Source organism: Monodon monoceros, unplaced genomic scaffold (assembly GCF_005190385.1).
Source record: "Monodon monoceros isolate NGI ecotype Baffin Bay Population unplaced genomic scaffold, NGI_Narwhal_1 Super_Scaffold_12, whole genome shotgun sequence".
Lineage (NCBI taxonomy): Eukaryota > Metazoa > Chordata > Mammalia > Artiodactyla > Monodontidae > Monodon > Monodon monoceros.
The window spans coordinates 71,387,244-71,411,938 of record NW_021703768.1 but is presented as its reverse complement, the minus strand read 5'-3'; the positions used below and the strand labels follow the sequence as shown (position 1 = coordinate 71,411,938).

At 39.1% G+C, this 24,695-nt stretch overlaps 1 protein-coding gene across 1 annotated transcript; it reads left to right on the top strand.

Moving 5' to 3' along the window:
* Positions 1-22,807, top strand: LOC114892095 (protein RER1-like). Its single transcript, XM_029216802.1, is given in 2 exon segments — positions 1-202; positions 22,092-22,807. Coding segments are annotated over 2 exon segments (918 nt in total).
* Positions 22,808-24,695: the final 1,888 nt, after the last annotated feature.

The following is a 24,695-nucleotide window of genomic DNA, read 5'->3' as shown; positions in this document are numbered from 1 at the left end:
ATGGTCCTTGACTATAGATTTGACGATCTCAACATAACTTCCAGGCTTGCCAGAGCTGTGTTACAGCAGAGAGAGCAAATAGCTCATGATATTTCTCCTCTGATGAGTAAGCTCCAAAATCGCAGGTTTAAATTTGATCTGGGATTGAAAGAAAAGGAGCTATGTCCTCCCATGCCAGCATCCATGCTTTTCTTTGTCAGAGGTGAGTGTCTATTTTTGTACCATTGACCCATGGCTTCAGGGGCCAAAAACTCAAATAATGCCCAGGTGAATTCTGTTGATTCAGACTGAATACACACTTGCTCTTTTCTATACCTTTCTATTCTTTGGAATTCCAAGCGCTTCCTGAAATTTAGCTTTTGTTCTAAAAATCTGGTGACTGTTTAATAGAAAAAATTTTCACCTTCTATACACAATTAAAGTCAGTATTTTCTAACGGAATTAGCTAAGAGTTGGGAGCCAGGAGATTTGCCTGATGATGCTAAGCTAAGTCACAGCTACGTTGTGAGGATAAGTGAAAAAATGAAGTGGAACGGTGTATTGGAAATAAACTAAAACACCAAAAAAAAAAAGTGGCTTGTACAAGTTAATCTTGACTGTATTTTAAAAATAAAGTTAAAGGAAGCCTTCACCTGTTGATCCCTGATTTCAGAAGGCTACTTGGAGTTACTGCTGTTGGAATGTGTTGTCAAAAATTTGAAGTATCTTTCCAATGAACAGATTAATTCCACCTTAATCTCTGTGAGATGCTCTGCCATCACCCCATACACCCATGGTCCTTATTCTCCTGTCTCCTCTCAGCTATTTCTGGTGCTTTTGTTAATCCCAAATTAAACCCTCACTTCTCTCTCATGCTTCCTCCAGATACTTTCTCACCTTTTTACATGGTTTTCAGGGCCCAGGAATTATGACTTTTTTCCTACTGAGCCCTTTGACCACTTGTCTGTCCCTGTCTTCCTCTACTCCCTCACTGAAAGCCTCCTTTCTTGATATCATGAAATGGTACAGATATCAGTGAATATGACTTGAAATAAAGAAGGAAAAGAAGAAATAACAGAACATATCTAAGAAAAAGGAGGGTGCTATGTTGAAGGAAGCAGATGTCAATACGACAGCAGATGGTGTAGATAAACTCGGTACTAGTATGGTCAACTTGTTGCATTTGCCACATGGTCGCAACTGCAAACCATTACATACAAAACTCAGAAGTATAAAAAGCTATGCAGGTGGTTATTCATTGATGCTCTGTAGTCAAGGGCTATGCCACAATCAATTCTTTCTATATTTGTCCAAGAGGCAGAGTACCTCACAACGTGTAGGTCATTCTGCTTAAAAGCTAATGACTTGTGAGGAGTCTTATTTTTATGTTAACAGTAAACAATCTCCTCCAAAGTTCAAAGGAGAGATACAGGTATACTCCTCACACCTCTCAGACTCAATTTTGTAATAGGACACAGCTTCTTCTTAGACAGATGCCTCAAAAGAAAAAGTGAATGAATGTACATCACTCTGTCTTGATAAAGTAGAGAAAGCAGTGTCCCTGTGGCAGCTTATTTCTTCTTCACTCTGTGTGTTGGAGGTGAAACAGGAGGTGGAGTCCAGGGAGTGACCAACATCACTGTGCTTTAAATTGTAATAACTTTCGAAATCCGGGCTTGGGAGATAAATCTGAAGCTAGGGACAAATTTAGGCTCCAGGTTGCTGTCAATAAATAGATCATCCCCAAATCTCCAATGGTTCCCAACTGAATATAAAATAAAGGCCACACTTATCAAACTGACATTTAGAGCTCTCCACAATCTGATAGCAACCTATCTTTCCAACATTTAAGCTGCTATTTTCATTCACTAACCCTCAGTTCCCTGTAGAAAAATCTATTCGCTGTTACTTAAAAACATTGTACGGATTCCAGGGGCTGCAATTTCGTTTACACGTATCCCTTTTTGAGACGGCTGCCTCACTTCTCAGTTTATCTGAACAACATCCTCCCTTTACATCCATCCTAAAGGCTCACGCTGTGTTCTCTTCCCAGTTGCTCTAGACCATGATGATTCCCTCTCTCTGCTGATCATCCAGAGAACTGATCTCTCACAATACTCATTAGGCTTTTATTGTGGGCTATCTTTGGTTACTAGTTAACATTTTTTTCCGCATGCCCCGTCCTCTCCACCAAATTCTTCTGTACCAGGTGCTGTGATTAAGTCCCAGAGTGTAAGTTCCTTGGAGGCAATCACTCATTTCTATGTGCAGCCTTCATAGGGCTTAGAAAAGGCACTCACAATTTGTCAATGGATCATTTTATTGAATTCCTGCATTTTAAATATAAGTGTATAATCGATGTTAAGTGTTTGACTCCAAATTTCTCCAACTGTAGAGACTTTTGCCACGTTGAGGCTGGCTTTATAAAAGTATATTGCTAGGCATTAATGTAAGCCTGAGATAACACCCTAAAATCAAAGATAGAAAAATACAGATTGAAAGCCTAAGAAGTAAAGTAGAGATAAAATAAAAAATTTCCCTTAAAAATCTGCAGTAAGGTGCTCTGGTTTTTAAGATATCTTTTCAATATAACTAATAGTCTGACCATCAACACAGTACTACAAGAGACTTTATTTTTTCAAAAACAAGAGGTCTGTAGGATTGACCCCATCGGGTATTGACAGCAAAAATAAAACGTATAAACTAGATTGTGTTGAAAATACTGAGACAAACTTGGTCTGTATACTCTCAGCTAAGCTCTGAAAGAAGCACTCTTCTGAATAAGCTAGGACAATGGAGCATTCTAAAAAGAACCTGGGAAAGGAAATTAGGGAAGGTGACAGTGTCTAGAAAAATAAATGTAGTGACAAAGACAAATTTTACACCAGCTGCAGTGTGATTATATCTATATAGGACTACTGCACAAACTTTATGCCAAAGTAACCATTCCATTCAGCCAAACAATCGGAAATTCAGTCAGACAACGAAGTGGATTGACTTCACTCAGTTAATTGGCCAGTCAACTGAACTGATCGAATGTGCAGGCATTAAAAAACTTTGCTTGTAACTAAAGTGGTCTTAAAATTCAAAGAGTAAATAGCTGTAAAAAGCATCTTCTAAGCTTAAAGTAACATACAAAATGTGGTGTCGCAGACCATCAGCTGTCCGCCAAGGACACGTGCTCCTCTCCAGAGTGTAGAGTTGTTACTGGAAAGTGCCTATGCTGCCAGAAACTCCATTTCCCAGCCCCCTTGCATTTAGGTGGAACCATCTGACTAGTTCTCATCAAAAAAAAAAAAAAAAAAAAGCCTAAGTGGTATGGGCTATTTGGGGGATGATTTCCTAAAATCTATTTGTGCCTTCACCATGATTCCTCTACCCCTATCTGCCCAGGCACTTCTTTGCATGCTTTCACCATTGCTACATATTGGTCCTTGTGGCTGGGAGAAATTTTGCCATAAGCTAGGAGTATTAGTCAGCTCAGGCTGCTATAACAAAAAAATACCATAGACTGGGTGGGTTAAACAAAGACATTTATTTTTCACAGTTCTGGAGGTTAGGAAGTCCAAGATCAAGGTGCCCACAGATTAAACTCTTGGCAAAGGTCTTCTTCCTGGCTTGCAGAAGTCGACCATCTTGCTGTATCCTCACATGGTGGAGACAGGAAGCTCTAATGTCTCTTCCTCCTGTTATAAGGACACTAATCCCATCACAGGGGCTCCACCCTCATGACTTCATCTCAACCAAATCACCCCCCAAAAACCCCTAATAATACCTCCTACTACCATTGCATTGTGGGTTAGGACTTCAACATATGAATTTGCGGGGTTGGTGGAGGGACACAAACATTCAGTCCATAAGAGTAAGATTTCTACACCCAAATCTGATATTTATTCATTTCTATTTACCTATTCAAAGCTTGAAAAGAGGTTCAGAAAAGAGCCCAATTATTTGGGGAAAACTGGGACCACTGTCAATGCATTATAATTCAATATTTGATTATAATAAAAATAATGATGGTGATGATGATAATAAAAAGTGAACAGTTTTTTGTTTGTTTTTAAATAAGAGATTCTTTACAACAATTTGTTGAAATAAATATCATGTTCTAAAGGCTTTTCTTTTTAGTCTTTCAAGGGAAAAATAATTTCTTTCAATTAAAACTGAACTAGCCAAAGCTTAAGAAGTCTCTCTATAATTATGTTTAAGCCTGTTGCAATTTATTGCCCCCAAGGTATTCATTGGTAAGACCTCTAGGGCATTACTATAGCCGTAGTGTTATAACTGATTCAAACCACAGTCCATCCAAGTAAGCCCCCTGCAGAGCCCCTACTATTACTCAGTGCAAGGAACTACATTGTCTTCCTAACCATCTAATTTAGAATGAACTTAGATGAGCTCTTATCTGCACTGTAGTCTTGTGGAGCCAGAAATATTACCCAGAAGCTGGACCAGGAAAAATAGAAAGTAGGGTCCTGTGAAGTGCAAAGGCGTGAGACAAACCCTAAGTGTCCATAAGATCTTAGAAATGAAACACAGTTTACCTAACAGTCCTACAATTTCTTTCACTGTTAGCTAATTAGCATTTACAAAGTTAAATGAGAAGTAGCTTAAGCAAAAATCCCATTTAAAACAAAAAAAAAAATTTAAGAACTACTTTTCCTTGCTTTGAACTGATTTTCCTATTTCCCCTCAAGTTAGGCTGTTATTTGGGGTTTCCAAATATAATAGTGCTTCTGACCATTCTTAATTGCACCATAATGGGTGTTAAGCACAGGAGAGTGTGCAAACAGACTTGACTTTTCTAGTCTTTGACTGTTCCTTGCCTCTGGCCTCTGTCAGAGAGGCTTGCTAACTGCATCTCAGGGGAGCAATCACACGGCTTGACTCAGACTGTGGCTCTGACTATTGGGACTTCCTGAAGTCACAACCACTTTGACGTCCAGAACTGGGGCATGGCGTGTCTACTCTTCATAAAATCCAGAGATTGCAAGGGAAGTGTGAAATGCGAGAACTGATTAGGGATGCACCTTAAATGGTATCAAGGGACCCAGTTAGCAATGCAAAATATGAGATAATATAAACATAACATTCACTGCCAGTTGATCACTTATGTGAGCACCATGAAAAGCAAAATACAACAGAAAAAAAATTGGAGATGAGTAACAAATACAAGATTTCCTCCAAGATAATTTTGCATAAAAGTTCAGTTTCATGGGAAAAAATGCATAATAAAATGACGTGGAATGATATGCCAGAAACATTTGTTATGTCTATTTGTTTTCCTGGAACTTGCTTGGTATTAATCATTTGTAATGGGTATATCCAGTCTTTGTTATACATACACCCTTCCTTTCTTGCATTATTGATTGAGAGAATTTAAACTTGGAAGATGCAATTATTTTGGCTGTATTTAACCTTCTGTGGCTACAAAGAATGATTCCATTTTCACTAGTAAGAAGCCAAAGTAATTTTAATTCAGGAATTTCTCTTTTAATTATTAGTTTTTAAAGAACACAGCATTATACTTAGCAGAGGGTCCCTTTCTTCCTCAGTACTCTGGTGTAGCTACTCTCCTGTCAGCCTAGACTTTCAGAGAGAAGAGGAAAAATCTTCATAAAAGCCTTGGCCTAATTAACAAGAATGAACTAGATTTTATGATGAACAATTTATAGGCAGTTAATAGAGCTCATACACGGTAGCCAGGAGCTAGATAATTTATCATAAAAGGAATCTCAGCTACACTTCTAATCCTCATTCTCTTGATACTACAACCAACTGCATTCACAATTGCTACTTTTATAAGCTTTGATTTACTGACAAATGATGCTGCATTTTATAGAGTCATAATGAGACTTATAAATGCAGTAAATTCTTGTATCTCTGCCCATATGCTTCATATTCTTTGCCAAACAATTTACTCTTCTGCATTGTTATCTCTAGATAAAAATAATTTTTCAAAGATCTCCTAAGGATTCTTCATACTAGCACAAATGAGAATAAAAAAATAGCAAATTGTTTATTAACCATCCTAAGTATTTGTTGAAAAGAAACTGATTTTTTCCCTAAAAGAACAATGCAGCTATTGTAATGAGTTTTGAAAGAGTAATACTTTTCAAAATTACAAATAAGATAAAAAAGCTAATATCCAAATGTAATTTCTTAAAGAACAGAATTTAAAGTAGGTGAGACCCAGGAAATCATACTGTCTCTTCCCACTTGGTGTCTTACTGCTGTTTCTGTTTTAAAGTTATAGCAAAATACAGCACACTGGGTGGACAGAACTGGGTGACTGTATATATACTGCCATCAGATCAGCTACATTTCATTTATCCATTGATCTACAGAGGGGTTCCTGAAGTCCTCAAATTACGTAACGCTTCCTCCAGGAAGGCTCCCCTGACTACTGGTATCCCTTTTATATGCCTTCTTACCATCCTATTCTTCCTCTTACCACAAAAACAAATACTGCTGGGTTGTAACAAACACTACTGCCTAATTAGCATTCCATCCCCTCATTGACCATGAGCTCCAGGACAGTGAGGACCACCATTTTCTCACTCTGGAGTTGAACACAATGCCTGGGACATATTGCATTTGTAACTGAATGATATTCTTGGTTTCCAGAGCCTGTTAATGTAAGCGAGAATAAATCATTCAAGTTGTATGAATCAGCAATAAATTTGGTCACTAAAATTGACAGTGAATAAGTGTGTATTTTAAAAAGCTGAAGAGTCAAAAGTCATGACTTTCTCTACTTCTTTCTTATGACCAGTATTATAAGTATTTTTAAACATTATGCTCCGTTTAGATGTTCCGCATTTTCAAAGGGACATGTTACAATAAAAAAAGGTGATAGCGAAAACAGTAAAAATAAGAAATGACTAGAATAGAAATCCAGGGGAGAAGGTCAGAGAAATATGATTGTTTGACCTGAAACAGATGTGCTAAATATTACATTAATCAAGGTCTCTGGGGACACAAAGGAACTGCTGCCTGTTTCTTGAAGGGACAGAGCCAGGGCCCATTGCAAAGGTGTTTAGGCCCCCATAAGTAACAGCTTCCTGACCTAAGAGGCTAGGAGATGTGAGATTATGTGTCTGTGGGTCCACTCAACAGACCATTTTTCAAATGATTAGGGATTTAGTTCTGCCTGCCAGACAACCAGTTTTTGTATAGCTGCTCAAATTACAGGCACATGGTCAATCTTAGTTTATCAACTATTCCCAAATATCAGATATACCTCTGTTTCAACCAGGGTTTCTCATCTCCTATTGAGAAGTTATAAAGACAGGTTCTATTATTTTTTTACAGCAAGACATTTTTCTAGTAAAAAAAAAAGGGAAATGATCTTTTTTCCTCTCAGATTCACCCTATCACTACAGAGAAGCTGAGGCTCAAACAGATGTCTCAGAAGTCAAACCCATAGCTGCCAAATCACCCACAAAAAGATAGCATCCTCAGCTCACTCTGAATGGCTAGCAGGAGAATGCAGCTGAAAATCTGTTAGTTCCTTGACACCTTTGCCAATGTAGTCCCTGTCATAGACGTGCAGGGACCCCAATGCAGGCCATGCAGAGACCCCAATGCAGGCCATGCCCCTGGCAATGTCTGCTGAGTTTACCAGCCCAGCAGGGCCTTGCCAGCCCATGATACCTAGGAGAGATGGAACCAACAATTCTTCTGCCCTGAGTCAAAATAAAGCTTAAAATCCTATCTTTTATGATTCCTAATGTCAACTAAAAATAACAGAGGTGGTTAGTTCAGACCTAAGATTCACCTTGGAGATTTTTTCTAATCATACATATCCCCCAAAGTGTCTTTTTTCCAAATGGAATTGGTCACTGACATGTGGATGTGCTCCTAATAGCAAAATAAAAATATTCCCTGCCTGAAGCATTATAATAAAGTTGTCTTTTTCCATTTCATTGTCTCAGAACATTTAATCAATTGACATGACATCTGGGGCAGGTCAAAAGGAGCCACCTCTATTAATTTATAATTGCAATAGTCAACTCATTGATGGCCTTCTCATTACTTTAGCTTATTTTTATCAGTTTTAGCTTTTAAAATGTTTTTAAACTGTAAACTTTCTTGGGAGTCAAGGATAAAAACCCATACCCTTTTTAATCCTATGTTCCCATTTTTTAAAAAAATCCAGCCCCAAGGAAAATTCTGAAGTGGACACACTTGTCTGCAAAATAGCTGGCTTCCCATTTAGGAAGGTTTCCTATTGCTTATCTAATTTAAAGAGCCTAAGATCTTCCTCCTACCAAAGTCTCATCTAACTTTTACATTAAATGAAATTTTGAAAGTGTATTTAATTCTTCTAAGATAAAACCAGGTACATAGTAGAAGCCCCAAATTTATAGCCACCTTCTTTTTCCAGCTCAGGAAAAGACCCATTAAAAGTTATTTCCAAATGCATGAGAACATTAATCAATAATTTTCTTCTACCTGCAGTATTGTCTCTTCTCTAGTTATAAAATAAAAGCCATGTCTCCTTACTAAAGAAGGAGTGTGTGTGTGTGTGTGTGTGTGTGTGTGTGTGTGTGTGTGTGTTTGCATGAGAAGTGGGAGAGGAAGAAGCGGAATGAAAGAAATACAAATACTTCCTAGGATGCTGAATGGCACAAAGTAAGCAGTTGCCTCATTCTGCCTACAAATCTGCCCTTTTGTTCTCCCCACTGCCTCCTCCATGACCCCCAGCTCCCAGCCCCTCCAACCCCTCACCAACCTGACTCCTGGGCAGGAGCCAGCTTCCCTGTCTTTATCTTCCTGAGTTTACAAGAGGATTCTGATGACCCTATCTCAATTCTGCCAGCAGAGAGCTAAGTACTTTACTGACAAGACAAGGCTTGTCCCAGGCAGACAATGGGAAGTAGATAACTGTTAAAAATGCTTAATTCCAAACATGGGAATGAATTAGCTGAATCGTTTTGGTAATGATTTTCCTCACTAACAAATACCACGAGGAAAAGCATTCCTTAGCACAGTGGTGTGTACATGACAACTGGTTGGGTTCATTTACTTAACATGCTTTGTATAAATTGTGATAAATAGTCTACACTTTTCCTGATATTGTCTCCATCTTATTGTGAATTTCAAGTCTTAAACAATGGCTGTGTTTTAAATATTTGAGAACATATCAGACAGGTACCCTCCACCCTATTACCAAAAATATTACAAATACTAGCTAACTTGGGGAATCTGCATCCCATATTCGTTCCTCACAAAGCTTATAAAATGTCTGTGCATATTTGCATTTGCATGCAAACTTTCTTGCTGAACGTAAGTATACTCACAAAGTCGCTGCCACTCTCTTATTTGTGCAGCCAGAAAGTCTGTTAGAACAAGGGCTAAACTGCATGCACAGTTCAGGGCATCTTTGAATGGCACACCCTCTCTACAGAATGTGGGCCACTCATCTAGACATCCTAGTATTTTGACATAAGCCCTGTCAGATAGAAGATTCCATGCTACCAGATACACCTCTTTTGAAAATGTCATCCAGTGTAGAAATTGATTTTCTGCCTCAAATGCAGCTGCTGCTCTGAGAAACCTCCTATCCTATTAAAAGTGTCCTTGTTCCACCTCTATCTAGACATAGGGCACATGATGAAATTGACACATTTGTAGGAATGCAAAATTCTCACTGATTCATTCATTCAACAACTGTATACAAATCGCTGTTCTAGATGCTGGAGATGTGGCAGTGAACAAGATGGCGAAGGTCCCTGCTCCCATGGAACTCCTTTCTATGGTTTCAAATAGTGTATTATTATGAAAAAATAATATGAAACAGGGTAATTTGCTAGAGAAAGATTATTTTCGATTGAACAGTCAAAGAAAACCTCTCCCAAGGCTGTGATATTTGAGCAAATCATACACAATTACAGATATTAAATAACCTAGTAGAAAGGACACAGGATTTGGAGACAGAAGACTCAAGTTCTAATTTCTTAAAAGTCTTTAGGCAAGTTCCTGAAAGCCTTCTACCTTTTAGCACAGAATTGGTATCCCACTGGGGACATCTCTCATTCTCCCTAAAAGGGTTGAGCCTGGTTCAACCTGATGAGCTTTTCCATTATGATATTTATATTATGACTAAAACCCACTACATCCATCTTTTTGAATACGAAGACTCTAAATCAATGGTTCTCAACCCTGAATGAACAATAAGTTGAAATCCTAACCCTGCTGGCATTGTTTTAAATGCTGAAGTAAATAAGGTAAGACAAATTAGTAGAAAGGATTCAGAGGCACAATATACAAGCAGCTAAGAAAAGGGGGCAGGGTGGGGTCTTTAAGGATTGGTGAGTCTAATGTCTCTGGATGCTCCGCTGCCTTAGAGAAAACCACCTGATAGAAGCGAAAATTTTTGAAGCAATTCAACACTTTCATAGCAGGTTTATCGCAGGTGATTTAGCATTAGATATCTGTATCAGGGCAGAAAAAAAATCCATGATAATATCATCAAGCAACATTCGAATCAGAGGTGATGTATGTGTTTGTGGTGTTATCACATTTGTTACCACATTTTTTTTTTCAAATTATGCAACAGAAATCACACTCTCTTGAGGTTAAATACTGCCCTACTCTCTTCAAAAGATTTTAAATTTCACACCTCCACCCACATATTAAATTAGTAGTCCAAACCAGATGGAGGTTAGCGTTTTAGGTTATAATGACTATCTGGAGAAAGTCCTTCCTTGCATTGCCCGTACCTATCACTTTTACCTTTAGGCTTATTCGTGCTTTGCTTGATTTCTGACGTTAAAGTGCATTTAAATGCTTCTAAGTCTTACTCTGACTATACAATTTTCCATACCATGGCCATGTGAAGTGGCTCAAAAATAGTTTTGTGGTAGGTCATTAGGAAGAACCAAGAAAGAATTCAGAGATGAATGGGAAGCATTTTAATAAACAAACACATTCAAAAGCCAGCACCTTTTCTCATGGTGCTTTCTATCACCCCCACCAAGTATACATTTCTTCTTTCTATTCACATTTTACCCAATTTTCAGGGCTGAACTCTACCCTCATCTCCTTTCTCCCTCTACCAGCCTTCTAGAATGCATAGTTTTTGATTTATATGTACCATTGACTTGTCATCCCTCTGTTTTTGTATTTGATTGATTTACCTGAAGTATAAGTCCCTTCAAGATAAAAAAACATACCTTACATTGTTGTCTCTTAATAGCTTCTAAGTAGTTAGACTAGAATCAGGCAACAAATGGAACCACTTTTGGAGAAGACTTCTTGCCTAGGGCTAGAGCTTGACCTGAATCATGTATTCAGAAAGAAATAGCAGAATAGACCCACTAAGCATATTCCTGGTTAGAAACCAGTAGTTTTAGAAACAGGAGGAAAGACCTCAGAATCTGAAGGCAGAGCTAGATTTGGAAGTTAGTTCAATCACTCCTCTGTAAAATGGGCTCACAGAATTCCAATAGGAATAAATGTAATATGTGTAAAGCAGCTATACAGTGACTAGCATACAGTAAGTGCTTGGTAAATAATAGCTGTTATTATGATGGCCCAGTATTGCTTGAATAAAAAGACTTCTAATATATTTTTGCCTGCAAATCCTGGATGAAATGAGACATAAAAATTGTAGGCAAAATTAAAATTTGTGAGAAAGATTAACTGGGTCCCACTGAGCACTTGGCTCCAAGTGAAATTTGGTTCAGTGTAGGAAGAGGACTACTCTTTGACTTCTCTCTTATCCCAGAAATGCATCTTTTTTCCTTCCTTTAACATCTTATAAAGTGTTAAAGCTTCCATGTTCTAGAAATTACAACAATGTGGTACAAAGGAAAGAGCCCAGGATCTGAAACAAGCATATGTGGGTTCTGGTCTCATTGGAAGAAAGTAAGCAAATATCTTAACCTCTGCACCTTGTTTTGATCCAATGTAAAATGGTCATACTGACTCCCCAATGCTCTTGAGAAAATCAAGATGGTTTCTAAAACATTGCTACCTTGGAGTTGATCAGCCAAACAATTCAGTAATCAAACAAAAAAAAAATCAGTGGATACTGCATTGGTACTTACCGTTTACCATAAGCAAAGAACCATGAAAGACACAAAAGAAATCGGAACCAGAGAACCCAATCAAGAAGAACTAGTCACCAATGAGACTGCAATTCACTTAAACAGGGCACAAAACTAAATGAACATAGTGCCAACTGTGAAAACATAGAACATTCTGTATAGAGTGATGATACACAGAGCTTGATCATTAACCTCCCAGGGCTATCACTCAAAGCCCACCTCAACAGAGCTCTAATCCACCTCTGAAAGCCTCATTTCTCAAGTCTTGCTTGGGAACTGCTTCAGCCAAGTTGAAACACAAGCTATCCCCAAACATGTGCTGAACTTTCCCTCTGTTTGCTCATGCTCTTTCTTTGCACATCTAATCACTCGGCTACCCAGAATTTTTCGCCCTTTTTAAATCTCTTCCATTCATTACCACACATCCTAATGGTCACTTTCTCCATGAAGCTTTCCTAAGTCTTCAAATTAACTACATATTTTCATTTTCCACTTTTGAAACCCCCATTTCATTTTGTTAGTGGCAGTCTGTACAGTCTACTCACGCATTATCTTTTCCCTCTTGGATTATAAGAGAGAAAACTTAACCTCCTTCACCTTGTATCACCAACAACTTGTTCATAGTAGGTATTAACTAACTTTTTGAAAATTATATTTACTAATGGAACCTGATGGAGATGCTTATAAATCATGCAATCTTAATCTTGATTTGAACAAAACAACTCCATGCTACCTCATTCATTTACTCCTTAAAGAGGTATGGCGCCTATGATACGTAAGCCTATGGGATACATGCAGGGAAACAGCTGATTGCGGAATCAGATGATAGGGCTTTCCTAGAAGAAGTACAGGATGGGATGCCTGGGGGTGGGGAGGAGATACAAACTCATTCCTTAACGCTCTCCAGTGGACATTTAATGACTAAAAGAGTTTTCTCAATAGGTGATCCATGCATCAGAAAGCTGGCTTTGACACCAACCCTCTCTCTCCAAAGAGGGTGGGAGCAGAAAGATTCAAGTTCAGCCGGACAAGAGACACGGAGCAAAGGCAAGAAGAAGACCCTTCCCTCTCTGCATATTGAACTTGTAGTCTTTATAAGAGGAAAATATTGGGAAGATTGATAAATATTTCCATTACCCTAATAAAACTTCATGTTACATACAAGCTATTATTATCACAATTATATCTTTTTCTCACTTTTTAAAAATCGATTCAGAACAATTGAATCTTAGAAATGGTAGTGCTCAAATATGGCAAACATATTCCTTGCAGAGGCAATAAACTTGATGCTGAAGCCTAATGTTTTTTGTATATTCCTTCTCTATTTCTCCTTTTGGATTATAGATTATGAAAGAGGGATTTCATGCAGCAGTTGGTGACAAAATATATTTCTTACTAATGTGTAATATTTGCTACATTAATAATTTTATGGCTTTAATTATTGATGCAAACTTAATTGTGCCCCATGTCCCTTTTTCTTGCAGCTCAATAAAAACTATATATTTCTTTAATTAGGCTTCATTTGAAGACTAGAAGACAATGCAGGGGTGGTTTCTTGCTAATTCACCCATCTATAGCCAGGGAAAAAATGGAATTAGTGTCTTCAGTGTAGTTTAGCGAGGAAAAAATACCTAACTGTTCTGAAAGTGTGACTTTCCTTTGCACAGTTAACCTCACCCAGAGGCCAGGAATATATAGGCAACTGAAAGCGAACACTGCAACAGGGGATGATATTCTCCCCTTCCTGGCTCTGGGGAGAAATTTCATTGATTTTAGTAGAGATGGAAAGGAAAAATTGGGGTCACCTACATGGTTATCATACTGTCTTCCCTCTTTATATTCTCGACCTTACTTGAAATCTAACCTTAGTCTTTCCTGCTTGATTCCAACATTTTGTTGTGGTAGTCCACTTACAATCACCAGGAGTATTACAGTCACTTTATTCTGTGTCCAAACGTTTCAAAACAACTAGCAGAAAGCCTGGATGGAAGGAAACTAACATTTGCTAAGCATCTGGTCTGGGTTATACAAGGCGCTTTCAATCAATTATTGCTTTAATCTCCAGGGGTCACAATCGCAAATGCCAACAAGTTCAAAAATGAAGAGAGCAGATAGGGCTTGAGAAACAAGGAGCCCTCGGAGCTCCATCTTTCATTTTCCACTTTGATAGAGAAATGAGTTCAGAAAAAAAAAAGAAAAGTTTAAGAATAACATTTGTAACATTCTGTGAGAATAACAGTAGAGCAATGATTGCAGGTGATACTCCATCTCAGTGTAAGGTGGACGTCAGGAGAGACAGGACTGGCCAACTGGAAGGCTTACATCCCATCTCAGTGAGATTCTCAACTCTGGCCCACCATTGCCATGCTGAGAGCTCTTCTAAATTTTAAAGTGAAGCTTAAAAGCTTCATTCTTAACTATATTCGTTTTCTAGTGTTACATGAAAGATTACCACAAATTTAGTAGCCTAAAACAATACAAATTCATTACCTCGCTGTTCTCCTAACTCAGGAGGCTGAACTGGAGTTGGCTGGGTCCTGTGCTCAGGTGTCACCTGGCAAAACTCGAGGTGTTGGCAGGCGCTATAATCACATCTGTGACTCTAGAGTCCTCTTCCAAACTCACTGACTGATGGTATAATTTGTTTTCCTGTGGTTGTATGACCAACAACCCTATTTTCTTGCTGGCTTTTAGGGACTATTCTCGGTTTCTAGCGGCTACCCTCGCATCCTGGCCCTGTAGCCTCCTCCACAGACCCTCTCACCACATAGAAAGCTTACTTCTTCAAGCTTAGCAGGAGAATCTAATTCTTCAAATCTCTCTTACCTCCTTTAGAAGCTCACCTGAGTAGGTCAGGTTCATCCAGGATTATCTATCTCCCTCTTGATTAGGTCAAAGTGCAATAATTAGTGACCTTAACTACATCTGCATAATCCCTTCTGCCCTATAATGTAACATACTCATCAGAGTAACATACATCTTTTTCCCAAGTCTCCTTCCTACTCAAGTTGGAAGGGATTAACGCAAAACAGGGAGGGGGATCTTGGTGGCCATCTTGGAATTCTGCCTACCTTGCCCTTTTCTCAAGCTTCCCACAGAAATATAGCACTCTTAAAAAATGAGCTTTTGAATAGCCATGAATACTTTAACTTCCTTTCATTTTCTACAACTGCTTTGACCTCTTGGCACTATCTTATCACATTATCTGATTGGTCCAATGCCCATCTATATTCAGTGCCTGTCTCTAGTTTTAAAATTTCAGTGTTGGAGCTTTTTCCTGCCGTTTGATAAGCATAATAAATAGTTGTCACAAATGAAATTTGCACAAAAGCAGACTGTGATGTCAATAGCAGGTATAGTTTTTGTAACTGTAATGTAGGTTGATTCTTGAAATCTTAAATTTATCATTAGTACACTCTATTCAGAGAGAGTTACTCTCTTGATATACATAAAAAATTCAAACTTCAAAGCATTTTAGAAAATGACAGGCATCTGAAAGTCCCATTTTTATTCTAATGAAAATATCTTTTACCAAGAAGTTAAGATTTCTCACAAAATGTAAAGGGACTTAAAAGAAATAAGGGTACTAAAAAGTGTTATTATTCTCAGCAAGACAACTCATAACCATGTTGATTTAGGAAAATCTTCAAGGATTTACTGAGGCAATTGCAAGGTAAACTCAGTTCTCACAATGAAAGGAAAATGCTCTGATAAGTTTTCTGGGGTTTCCTTTCAGCTTACTTGCTTCTTTGCCTATAAAAATATTTTATATCATTTTTAAGGGCAAGCTATAAGCAATATTTATGTTCAGAGAAGAAATCCATCTATAGGAATTCAGATTTAATTTTAAAAACAGGTAAACAATTCTATGAACAAAGTCAGTGATTTCCCCAGGTACTTTTTGAAAATAAATAAAAACAAATCAGCTCTCGTTGTCTCATTTGTTGTTTGAACACTAAACAGCAAGACACTGGGATTTCTGAGAGCAGTTGTATTATTTTAGACTTTACAAATCTATACAATAATTCATGATTTAGAAAAGAACTGTTGGGTTATCTAGCTAGTCTTTTTTAAGAGTAGCAGTTGAAACAAACAATCAGCTCACTTCATGCACGGAAGAGAATTCTTCAAACTCTTCTCCTTAAACAAATCTTCAATCAGTTAAATGACAACACTGTTTAAAAGAGAAGTATTTTATACTTCTCCAGTTCTTATTGATGAATCTCTCATTCTCAATTTTAAAATTTGTGTGTCAACTAAACGCCTGCAAGTGGACTGACATACTTTTTATAGTACATATATTAACTAGATCAATTCAATCAAATGCCAATATTTCACCCTATCTGATTTTCAACACAGCATGTTGGTAAATACTTATAGAAAAATGTTTCTGTATATATTGTTTCCAGCTTGAGAAGATTAATATGGTTATACAAATGTAAGCCTAATTTGGAACATTTCCAGACACTTTTTGATTGTGCCAAGGGTGATTTTTGAAAAATTTGTAAAGGGGTTCCCTAGTGGCGCAGTGGTTGAGAGTCCGCCTGCCGATGCAGGGGACGTGGGTTCGAGCCCCAGTCCGGGAAGATCCCACATGCCGCGGAGCGGCCGGTCCCGTGAGCCATGGCCACTGAGCCTGCGCGTCCGGAGCCTGTGCTCCGCAACGGGAGAGGCCACAGCAGTGAGAGGCCCGCGTACCGAATAAAAAAAAAAAAAAGGAAAATCTGTGATAAGTTTATTGTGGTCATTTGGTAAAAATAATAATTTCAAAAGACCAGAGAAAAGATAAAATTATTAATAGAAAAAAAGCTCATTTTAAAAGCACATTCTTATTGATTTTTATTATATTTAAAAATAAAAGCAAAGCCAGCTTTAGCTCCTGATCTACCTCTTCATTCCTATTGAGTGAATAGAGAAATTTCTACATGGTATAATTTGAGAAGCACTGAGCACCTTCAACTGGCCTTGCTTAATCCCGGTGACTAAGACTTCAAGACTTAACTTTAAAGGCATTGGCAACCACCATTTAAAGGCAGAAGTTATCTAGCAGGGGTAATGAGTAAAGTCATTATCACATAAGATTAGTTCTGAAAGATAAATTGTGGCCTTCTAATGAGTCCCTAGCAAAATAGGAGCCAGAGCAGTCGGATTTAAAGAGGATAGGAAAAAGAAAAGGCATCTACTAAAACACTCCAGCCATAATGATAATCCAGTGAATATCTGTGGAGTTGAATCAACTTGAACAGAGAGCAACAGACTTTACCTCTGGGACCCTGTCAAAAGGTAACGCTTTGTAGCTGAATCTCAAGGGAAAGTTTGAGGCCCAGGGGAAAGAAAGGAAATGAACAGAGGCTGCAAAAAGAGGTAAGGAGAGTACCCATAATCACATTTGGATACTTGAAATAAAGTAGAGGTGAGGAAACAGGAGATGTTGTATAAATACTACCCAGAGATATGCCTCTCTTTCCACAAGTATAAAATTTTCCACAAGTATAAAATTGTTATATAGCTGATAGTTCATTTTAGAAACCCATGAAGGTTAAACTGACACCTAGAATTCTTTACAGAAATTTTTTCACATATCTAGGTAGCTTGTAAGTATAATTTTCATATCATTTAAATAAAACAGAATAACAAAACTTCCCTTTTGTATCATGAATCCATGGGACAATTTAGCTATTGGCTTTAGCTAAAAAATAGAGCTATTGGTTAGCAACTTGAACAATCACCACCAAGTATAAGATTAAGCCAATTTTGCACTTTTCAGTGAATTCAAATCTGCAATATGGTCCTAATGGCAGAATGTATCTTTGGTTTCACTGTCTGGTCCTTCTACCTAAGATAACATAGAGTCCAAAGTTTAATTTTATACTTATAACCATTAGCATTTATTTTTCTCCAACAGGGTATCAATAAGTTTCTGCCCGCCCTGATTGGCAGTTTCTGCCCGCCCTGATTGGCAAAATCATGACTCTTCTTAATTTATTTTTTGCCTCTCAATAATTTTGCAACCCGGCTCTGTTTCTAGGAGCTCTGCTTTTACTTCTTGTGGGAGAAAAGAAATTTGTTTGCACGATGCAACAAGATCTAGGGATCTGTAACATGAGAAACTGAGCAATTGTTTCAATATATCCACCAGTAGTTTTCAGAGGGTAGGATCATACAACTGTATTTAATCAGAAGAACTTATCACAGAAGCTTGGGATACAAATGTCAAGACACTGCATATGATGAAGTGTTGCCTGTTAGTATCCAGGATATCCAGAGTTCAAAGGGAAGATCCACTAGAAAAGGCTTCCCAGAAAAGTCAGGGGCTTCTGGATAATAGTTCAAATATGTCTACTCCTTACTTGAATGACTGATTGTACTTCCTTGATTCAAGATACCCATTTTTCACAACTATGGTTTTCAAAATCAGGAAGCAACTTTTAATCAAGGTACACTTTTAATATTGTGATTTTTTTCCTTTTTTGGAAACTTATTATTTAATCAATGGTGAGTCTAATGATCAGTGGTTCTTTAAACTCAAGAAAATAGGTATTCCAACAAATAGATAAAAGATCAAGAATAAGAAGAGTAAAACCTTATGAGAGGACCAATATTTGCCCTGATATGTAAAACCTCAGCAAATGAGAAAAACAGAAAAGGAAAAATTCTGTACTGTGGTAGGGATCTTTGCTATTAGACACTAGATCTATGTTTAAAAGCATGTGGAATGCTTCTCCAGCCTAAATTTGGTATCCTTGTGGGGGAGAGAATTTACTTGTTATTTATAAGTGCACTGTGTGTGTGTGTGTGTGTGTGTGTGTGTGTTTGTGTGTGTGTGGTTTCCAAGTAATTCAAAGCACACTAGAGACCTTAACACCCTACCTACAAAATGACAATTATTGTTTTCATGAAAGATAGATGATTACGTTTAAGAGTGGTGCTAGCAAAAGAAATTTTTTTCATTGAAAAGTTATAGTTTGACCTGTTTTGACACATTAAGGGGAGGCTTCCAATCTGAAATTTTTTCTTAACTCATGAGTCAATCAAGTAGTTCTGAGACTGTAATTGAGCATTTTGTCAATACAAGGAGACTTAAAGATTATCTAGAACACTTAGCTCATTTCACAAACAAGAAAAATGAAGTCCAGAGTCATTTGCTTTGCTCAAGGTTGCCTAATTAATTAGTGCCAAAACCATGGGTAGAACCCAGTACTTCTTTTTGCCAGTGTAATGCTTTTTTTCAGTGGAGAAGGGTATCTCCTTCCATAAACATGATAAAATACTGCGGTTCTGGGAGGCTTTGCCAGAACCTACAAATTGAGCCCAGGTCTCAGAGAAGTTCTGAGAAAGCACAGCTCAGTTCTACCACAATATTTCAAGTGGTTCTCTGTACTTCTCTGGCCACTATGCAGAGATACAACGTCTATAGGATTTTTGTAGTGGACCTGGGAATGCTTACATTCAAACAGTATTTTAAGTGGTCGAGGAAGTCTTTAATAAGTTAGAATCATGCATCATTTTGAGAATTGGAAGAGCTCTGTGCAATACATTTCATTTTATTCCCTCAATTTATAGAGGAGGAAGATAACATCTGGGAAAGTAACATGGCCTATCACATGCTGATGGGTGCAGGGTCAGGACCGGAACACAAATTTCCTTGTTCACTGCTTTTTCATGACACCACACAGCTTTACCATGAACTATGCCCAGGAAATGGAAAGATGCAAAGGTGAAATAACCAAAGACAGCTTTCTATGAGAGATTTCTCAAGCAAATGATGAAATTGGTGATATTTATCCTCAGGCCTGGCTAATTCCCTATCCTTGTCCCTCTCAGTGGCCAGTGTCCTCCCTCATGGGTTCTCCCCTCTCTTGCTATCAAAATATACTTTTTAGGAAAGGTTTCACAAGCTATCTTATATATTCTTAGCAACTGTGTTTGGTAGGCATTAGTATTAACATTGCCATTTTAAGATGTGAAAGTGAAAGGTGCCTGAGGATTGAGTTACTTCTCCGTGGCTCTACAGTTTTGTAAGTGGCAAGCAAGGATTCAAGTCCACAAGTGTCAGGATTTTTAGCACTTTTCTTTAAACATTGCTAATTCAGCACTGTATCTAGAACACAGTATGTGTACAATAAATGTGAGCTACACGAAAACAAAGGAGGAAGGAAGGAAGGAAGGAAGGAGGGAGGGAGGGAGGGAGAAGAGACCTATTAAGACTAAGCTGTGGGGCTTCCCTGGTGGCGCAGTGGTTGAGAGTCCGCCTGCCGATGCAGGGGACACGGGTTCGTGCCCCAGTCCGGGAGGATCCCACATGCCGCGGAGAAGAGACCTATTAAGACTAAGTTGTGATGAATAGCATTTGAACTTGCTATCTTTCTGTTTGCGTGTGAACGGGAAACAAAATCTTAAACTGAAGAAATAAATTGGAATTTCAGGCATCTTCCAGCAGGGTGAGAAATTTGGCAGAAGAAGATAAAGGTGGCCTAAAATTCCATGTTGGCCTTTTCAGAGCTTAGCAGTTACAAACTCGTGATAAAATAGTTCTATGATTATTTCAGAGAGGACTTTTCATGATGCAGGAAAATTATCAACCCTGTTTCTGCCCAAATACCACAGGCAGAATATTCCATGAAGTCCAGGGGTGGTTCCTTCCCTCAGTTTCCAAACAGTTAGTTCAGAGAGCATCAAATGCCAGAGGTGGATAGTCACAAAAGTTGGTTTAAAATGTCCTGGTCAGTGGTTGCCCAGTGGAGACCAGGGCGGGCAAACCTAGAGCCAGAATGCGGGTTTCAGAGATTTCATTTGCAATATCTTTGGGTTAATCCCCTAGATTTGGCTAAGGCTTCTAGGTTCTGCAAAGCATTTGCAGGGAGGCCTAGCCATGGAGTCAAGCCCTGCTCCTGGAGACTTCATCAAGTTCCTCCCCGTTCGTGGTTCTGTCTATATGAGGTGGCACAGGAGGGGAGGGAGAGGTAGGACCAGAATACACAAGCTCACAGGGGAGGGAAAAGGAGGAGGACCGGCACATTCTTTTAAGTTAATTCAAGTGAGTCATTCAAGGATCCAAAGGCCTGAAGGCCTCCTGGATGATTCTAATGTCATTTTCTGCATCTTCTTAGATTACCTATGGTCCATCATCTAAGAGTCAAAGAGCCAGGTTCAAGGCTCTGCAGAATTTAACTACTGATCAAATGGTCTTGGACAAATCACTATATTTGTACCTCAACTTCTCACTTATATTGATGACAATTAATAGTTGTGTGACCCACCTCACTTGATGGATGTAAAGAAAAAAAAGCCTTTTATATTGTAAAATATTCTGTAGCTGTGATTGTTATCCTTGCTTTATAATATGAATGTGCTACTGTACTGTTTGGCCTTTGTTACTTCTTTTTTTTTTCCTAAACTGTGATACTTGGAGGGCACACCTTACAAGTGACAAGTCAGAGTGGCTTATCCCAATGACATATCCTAATGCCTCCTTATGTGTAACATTAGTTGCAAAGACCACTGCTATATAAATAGAATCATACCTTCTACCTATTTCAAGTAGATGCCATCAAACAAAGGTAGAACATACCTACACATGAATGCATAAGTTTCAAAACCTCACGATAGGACATAACATATATGTTTTAATAAAATATTTTCTAGGAAAAATAGTTTAAAACAGTAGAATACATAATGTCAGCAATTTCTACCTTAGAACTACTCAATATATAAGATATATCAAGGATTAAGAAAAACAGGGGCTTCCTTGGTGGCACAGTGGTTAAGAATCCGCCTGCCAATGCGGGAGACACGGGTTCGAGCCCTAGTCCAGGAAGATCCCACATGCCGCGGAGCAACTAAGCCCGTGCGCCACAACTACTGAGCCTGCGTGCCACAACTACTGAAGCCCACGTGCCTAGAGCCTGTGCTCTGCAACAGGAGAGGCCACCACAGTGAGAAGCCCGTGCACCACAACGGAGAGTAGCTCCTGCTCGTCGCAACTAGAGAAAGCCCGCACCCAGCAATGAAAACCCAACACAGCCAAAAATAAATAAATAAAATTTATTAAAAAAGAAAAACAGAACTTCCAGGTGTTCGGCTGCCTCTTCCCGGACCGAGCGAAGCGCCCATGTGGCCGCCACCTGCGTCCTCCTTCCCACGGCCCTCGGGAGACCGCGCTTGGTGGCAGTGGACCGCCTGCTGGCGAAGGTGACAGTGTGGGAGATTCCGTCCGTGGGAAACCTTCCGTGGTGTACAGATTTTTCACAAGTCTCAGACAGGTCTATCGGGCCTGGCTGGACAAGTCTACTCCATACACGGTTGTGCGATGGGTGGTGACGCTGGGCCTGAGCTTCATCTACATGATCCGAGTTTACCTGCTGCCAGGTTGGTACATCGTGACCTATGCCTTGGGAATCCACCATCTAAATCTCCTTATAGCTTTCCTTTCTCCAAAAGTGGATCCTTCCTTAATGGAAGATTCAGACGATGGCCCCTCGTTACCAACCAAACAGAATGAGGAGTTCCAGTCCTCCATTTGAAGGCTCCCAGAGTTTAAATCCTGGCACACGGTGACCAAGGACATCCTGGTGGCCATGGTCTGCACCTTCATTGAGGCATTCAACGTCCCGGTGTTCTGGCCCATCCTGGTGATGCACTTCGTCATGCTCTTCTGTATCACGATGAAGAGGCAGATAGAGCACATGATCGAATACCGGTACATCCTGGTCACGCACGGCAAGAAGACATACAAGGGAAAGGAGGACACGGGCAAGACGTTCGCCAGCTAGACGCGGCCGCCCTCCGCGGGCCCTGGACGGCCACGAGTTGCTGTGACGGCGCCTTCTTTCCTCACATAAAGTAGTTGATTACAAGGGAGTTATTTTCTTTTTAAAAAGGAGCTTCAATTATTTGTAACTGAGATATCAGGCTCTTGAAGAAACTTACATTTAAACAGAATCGTGTTGATTTGTTTTACAGTGCCGGTCAGGCGACCAGACGCTGGCCTTGCAGGGCGCAGGCGGGGTGGACAGCCGGGTGGGCTGGGGGGCGTGGGGGGGGTAGCGGGGGCGGGGGGGGTAGCGGGGGCGGGGGTGGCAGGGCCAGGCCCCACGGTAGGAGCCAGGACGCCCAGCTGCCGCCTCCCAGGACGCTCGCCTGGCCCCCCCCAGCCACACGGAGGATGCTCGCCCGTCAGTCTGGTGCATGGAAGAGATTCTGCAGTTAACTCAGGGCTGTAATGCCAGTTTCCGAATTTCATCTCACTAGAGATGTGTTGAGTTGGCCTCTAGCATAATGACTCAAAACTTTGTTCTTAACTACCATGATTGCTTCTGAGGGCCTGGAATTATAAATACATATTATATTTTAATTGTTTGAGGTTATTTTGACACATTTCTTTGATACGTGAAGGGTTGTTTTAACTTAAACGAGTTCTCATGAAGCAGCCCCTTTTCAGAGACACCTGGCAGGAGCAGCCAGTTTTGTGGCTTTTAATACATGGCTTCCCACTTTCTACCGGGAAACAACTCTGACCTGCATGTCAACTTTTTTGATGTGATAAAAACCAATACTCGTAAAAAAAGAAAAACAGGACTTCCAGATAACAAATGAAATGTTTCACATATTCATTTCATATATTCATTCATATATACTTTATCCCATCCTTACATGTATATATTTAATCTAAAGGTAATAAATGTAACACAGATCACAAGTTATAATCAAGAGGTTCATTTTTAATTGTTAATTGTTGTCCAACTTTTTAGAAAACAGAATACAAAGAGACAAAATTTCTTTAATGGTTCAGAAAGCACACCATAAGCTCTAATGGATAGATTAAGAAGCAAATAGTTAAAATTTGGAGATCTTACTATAAGTATTATCATTTTAAACTTTTTCTATAAAACTCAATTACTGCATGCATGCCAGTGAAATTAAAAAAGAGAAAGAACGGACTTCCCTGGCTGTCCAGTGGTTAAGAGTTCACCTTCCAATGCAGGAGGTGCTGGTTCGATCTCTGGTTGGGGAGCTAAGATCCCACATGGCTTGTGGCCAAAAAACCAAGACATAAAACAGAAGCAATATTGTAACAAATTCAATAGAGACTTAAATAAATAAATAAATAAATAATAAAAACAGAGAGAAAAGTTTAAGCATTAACTGCTGTAAACATTTAAATAAATATAACATATATCTACATACACAACTTGCTAGTAGGTATATATCATTTCTGCCTGATAATTTTCTCTCTCCTCTCTGTGTCTTCCACCTCAGCACAATATGACATGACACTTTCTATATGAAAATAAATGACATCACTTTCTCATTAGGTTCCCCTCAGGGAATAAAACTAATAGACAAACTCTGTGGGGCACCATGGGTGAGGAATTATCCATGGTTGGGAGTAGCCTAGAGCTTGACAGGACCCAGGGTTACCTAACACAGTGAGGCCAAAGGAAATGGAGAAGAAAAGTTGAGGCAAGAGGAATGATTTGAAAAGGCAGACCAAATGATAATGGGGTCCACATGAGGAAGACTAAACATAAGGTCAGAGGCTGGAAGAATGAGGACCGGAAGGCTCGGTGAAAATAGGTTCAAGACTACACAAAGGAGTCACAGCCCTGCCTCTACGAGGGTCCTGGTGTGATGTGCCTGATGAAATAGGAAACTAGACAG